The sequence below is a fragment of the Helianthus annuus genome, chromosome 9 (assembly GCF_002127325.2).
Source record: "Helianthus annuus cultivar XRQ/B chromosome 9, HanXRQr2.0-SUNRISE, whole genome shotgun sequence".
NCBI classification, from domain to species: Eukaryota; Viridiplantae; Streptophyta; class Magnoliopsida; order Asterales; family Asteraceae; genus Helianthus; species Helianthus annuus.
In genome coordinates, this window is record NC_035441.2 from 163,895,750 (window position 1) to 163,900,386 (window position 4,637).

The window sequence follows — 4,637 nt, forward strand, 5'->3', positions numbered from 1 at the left end:
CAGTTCGTTAACACATTATATCCTTATGAAGACAAACCCCTAACATATTCATACCATATACGATATAGATAGGTAACATATTGGGAGGTTGCAATTACGTAAGATCATGTGTAGTTGTGTACCATTAAAGTAGAGACAATAAATATAAAATATATGATTGACTAATATTCAAAAGTAACAACATGGGTTACATCTACTACTACTGTAATAGTCAAGGGGCCTAAACTACAACTTCTTTAAAATAACATTTTCACATGAACATGAACCACTATAAATAATAGTTTCCTTCAATCTTCACCTAATAATATCATTATCTCGTTACTCCATAACTCAATATCTTCTTGTCATTTTGTCTCTACCTACCTCTTATCAATCTTCAAAACCATTACAAATTCGTCAACGTTAGAACTAATTTACGCATCTAGGGTTTCTGATTATTATTATTCGATCGGAGATGGAAACAGCTACTGCTCTTCGATCTTCTTTCAGTACTTGCGTTAGATCATCCAATAGAACCGATTATGCTCGTTCCCGCAGTGGATCTCTCGCGTTTGTTACTGTTTCCAATAAGGTAATTTCATGTTTTAAGATAAATTGAATTTTTATGTGAATTGAATGGATCTGTTAGATGAATTTTAGTTTTTTTATGTTATGTACTGTTTGGATATGTGTCAAGTTATAATCTTGTTTTGATTTGTTAGTGGAATTTGATGAGATATATGTTCGGTGAATTGTAAATTAGGGCTTGGAGTTATTAATTTAAGCTAAATTGTTTAGTTTTTTTTTAAGTTTGAATTATGGATACCTTTGACCGGGTCAAATAAGAGTCTGTTGAAAGAAAAACTTAAATAAAGTAATGAACATAGTTTGATTTTGTAGTTGAAGATGGTTATTATGTATGTATGAAGCATGGTCTGAGGTTAAGTTGACTAATTTTTTGTTAGAGATGAACAGGTGATGATGCTTTCAATAAGTTAAATCATATTTTTTGTATGTTATTGTTAGGTAATCTTTTAATTTTTTAAAAAGTGGGGGTTTTCTGATCTAGAGTGGTTTGATTAATTGTCTCCATATGTAGAACCCTTTTACTAAGATTCTCAAAAAAGTTATGCTTTTTCCGGTATTTATTCTTTTTTGATTGAATTTCATGGATGGTATTGGTGCACAACTGCACTCAGAAAGTCAAAATTGAAAGGGTGAGAAAAAAGAAGAGAAGTGCAATATTAAATATACAAATATAGAGTTAAATACTTTTTTAGTCCCATAATCATCTACTTAACCTGAATAACTATTATCCTAAACTCCCTATGATCTATAACGACATAAACTGGATGCGAATTACTGCATATGTTTTAATTGTCATATGCTTTTGTTTTTCTTGTTGAATACTTTCCTCAGTGTTATTGGATATGTGTTCTAACGTTTTTCGTTGATCGGTTGGGTCAGCAGGGATTTCTTTCGTTTTCTCATCCCAGAGTAGGACTCAAAAGTGTATCATTTCAAAGTCATAAGAAGAGAAGTGCAATCAAAGCCTCATCATCTTCTGATTCCGCGGGACCTACTGCCCCAATCGCTCCGCTTCAACTCGAGTCACCAATCGGGCAGTTTCTTACTCAGATTTTGGTTAGCCACCCGCATTTGGTACCAGCGGCCGTTGATCAACAGCTCGAACAGCTTCAAACTGATCGTGATGCTCAGGAACAAAACGAAGAACCTTCCACTGAAACCACTGATCTTGTCTTATACAAGTGAGTAAAAAACAAAATATTATTTCTCAATTTTGCATCCATCTAATAATCCAGAACACTTGTAGGAGGATAGCTGAGGTGAAAGCTAACGAAAGAAAGAAGGCTCTTGAGGAGATTTTATACGCTTTAGTGGTGCAAAAATTCATGGATGCCAATGTTTCTTTAGTTCCGTCTGTAACACCCTCACCTCCCACATCGCCCGCACAGGACGACAAGCTGGAACTACTCCACTCCCCAGAAGCTCTAGAAATGATTCAAAATCACTTGGCGCTAATTCTCGGGAACCGTGCAGGTGACGCTTCATCGATTGCTGAGATCAGCAAACTGAGAGTCGGCCAGGTGTACGCTGCTTCCGTGATGTACGGTTACTTCCTCAAACGAGTTGACCAACGCTTCCAACTTGAGAAAAGCACAAAAGTCCTTCCAGAAGGTATCGACAGGGCTGACAGTAATATTCAACAGCAAGCCTCGGGAGATGAGCGGGTCCCATCGAGTCACCCGGAAGTCACTTCTTGGGCAGAAGTCCCCAACACGGGCGGTTTTGGTCAGGCTTTGAAATCGTCTCGGTTGAGAAACTATGTGATGTCATTCGATGCTGAATCGCTTCAAAGGTACGCCACGATTAGATCAAAAGAAGCGGTTAGTATTATTGAGAAACACACGGAAGCGTTGTTTGGTAAACCCGAGATTGTGATTACGCCTGAAGGAACGGTTGATTCCTCTAAAGATGAAGTTATTAAGATCAGCTTTGGTGGGTTGAGGAGGCTTGTGTTGGAGGCTGTTACGTTTGGTTCGTTTCTGTGGGATGTTGAGAGCTATGTGGATTCCAGGTACCATTTTGTTGCAAATTAGTTAATATTGTTTGTTATCCAGTGGATACGCATAACTAAAACAAACTCTATACCAAGTTACCAGTGGTTGTGACATTAATTAGATTGTATATAAACTACCATGTTTTCTTTTTCTTTTCTTGTCTTGTTATACTGTTGCATCATACGGTTGATTTGGGTTGGACCTTTTTTTTCTTTGTTTGTATGCTGCTATCCTTATGAACCTGTTTGTTGGTATTAATCCTCGTGTTTTCTTCTAATAACTACACAAGCCAGTGCTCTATATTATTATACATATATTCACTCTTTTATATGTGTGAGAGTGAGCGAGAGGGGGAGGTTAAGTATCTCTCTGGTTCGGTTTTTGGTTTGACCGGAAAAAATCAGAGGAAACTGAATTGGGAACCCGAAATTTGAACTGACGAAGACCCCTAGCATGCATTATATGAGCACTAATTAAGGACCATGCATCCTACTTGTATCAAAACCACATAACTTTGGGTGGGTCGGTTTCTCACCATCCAATAACCCATGAGAAAAATCAAGAACCACAATGCCAATTTCTTTTTTACAAAAAGAATAATAATAAAGGTCAGTGTCGCCTCTTTTCACACGCAAAGGGGTTTGATCACGCTTTGAGAGGTTATCCGGGTGGGTCAGTATCATCCGAACCAAATAAAGTCCACTTATATTGGCACAAAAGTTATATTCCTCTCTAAAGTTGATGAGAGATTACGGAACCAGTTGTGTTCGATGAAGCAAAAGCAATTGAAAGAAATTGAAGGCATAAAGTTGACTAGTAGTATTACTAATACTGTATTAGTCTAGCATAACTTGCTCAAAACTATTAACACACTAGACTGGATTACTGGAAGACTTGTAAAGGTACCATCTATGGGGCTAGTGTTCGGGTTGGGCCGATCCAAACTTAGGCCACTCCTTTCGTAATTCATATAAAGGATGATGACTGCATTTATACTCTCCGGCTCCCTTGACCCTTCATCTTTCTCTCCACACTTAACATATATAATGTTTGGTTAGTGGTTACAGTCTTACTTCCATTGCATAAGCCTTACACACACACACTAAATGCATGCTATACATCTACATGTATGAAAGATTTTTACTTGACTTTGGAGAGTGGTTCCAGAGGCTCCTAACTTGGGTCCATTCTAACAACTTATCTATAGTTTCAACTTCATCCAAGATGGATCAGTGCCTGACATGTTCATCAAGATAGATCCGTTGGTTTGTTGTTGACAAATTAAGCTCCTTGTCAAGAAACCAAATAAGTGGTGCCTCACATTTCATTGTGTATTGACCATTGGTTATAGTTTTAGTTGGTATATCATCATTGTCACTATCTTTGTCCTCACCTACCTGGAATTGTTTGGCTCCACTAATATCCCCTTACATAACTACATGTGAAGCACCATAAAGATATAATACTATTATCATGCTTATGACAAGCAAACTATTGATTATATATGATGTCGGACAATACATCAAGATGTGTATCTTGACACGCATGTGGACGCATTCCACAGCGCCAGACATGTCCTATGATGTTCGAGCACACTCCATATCACATGAACACACTATAACATTTAGACATGTTCTAAGAAGTTCGTACACACAACGCAGTGACTAGGCATGTGTTACGATGTTCAGATACACTCCATAGCCTCTAGGAATGCCCTATGAGTTTGGACACACTCCACAACACAGGAACACACCCCCAAACATGTCTAGGTGCACTCCACTAGCTTTGTGTGTGGGTGTGTTCCAAATAGATTTAGTTATGTATCAGGGTATACCCCACATACATTCGAGTATGTGCCAAGGTACGTCCTCGTATGCATTCGATTGTGTGTTATGGTATGTCCTATGTGCATTCGGTTATGTGCCAAAGTACGGCTCAAATGCTTTAGGCTACGTGCTAGGGTACGTCCCATGTATATTCTAACATGTTAAAGTATGTCTCACATACACTTGGCAACATGCCATAGTATATGCATGTCATATGCATTTTGGCTACGTGTCAAGGTATATCCCACTT

At 38.1% G+C, this 4,637-nt stretch overlaps 1 protein-coding gene across 2 annotated transcripts; it reads left to right on the forward strand.

The window, feature by feature from the left end:
* The first annotated feature begins 267 nt into the window (after nucleotides 1–267).
* On the forward strand, nucleotides 268–2,801 carry LOC110879340 (UV-B-induced protein At3g17800, chloroplastic). 2 transcript variants are annotated; one of them, XM_022127782.2, is made up of 3 exons: nucleotides 268–571; nucleotides 1,450–1,748; nucleotides 1,814–2,801. In XM_022127782.2, the coding sequence occupies exons 1-3, from the start codon at nucleotides 455–457 to the stop codon at nucleotides 2,598–2,600; spliced, it is 1,203 nt and encodes a 400-aa protein (XP_021983474.1). In that variant the 5' UTR covers nucleotides 268–454; the 3' UTR covers nucleotides 2,601–2,801. The 2 variants fall into 2 exon arrangements, with proteins under 2 accessions (XP_021983474.1, XP_021983473.1); XM_022127781.2 differs by having other exon boundaries at nucleotides 299–571; nucleotides 1,447–1,748.
* The last annotated feature ends 1,836 nt before the right edge of the window (nucleotides 2,802–4,637 follow it).

Coding starts and splice junctions, on each gene's coding strand:
- LOC110879340 (XM_022127781.2), top strand. CDS start 455: ATGGAAACAGCTACTGCTCTTCGATCTTCTTTCAGTACTTGCGTTAGA. Junction 572..1,446: donor TTGTTACTGTTTCCAATAAG/GTAATTTCATGT, acceptor CGGTTGGGTCAG/CAGGGATTTCTTTCGTTTTC. Junction 1,749..1,813: donor ACTGATCTTGTCTTATACAA/GTGAGTAAAAAA, acceptor GAACACTTGTAG/GAGGATAGCTGAGGTGAAAG.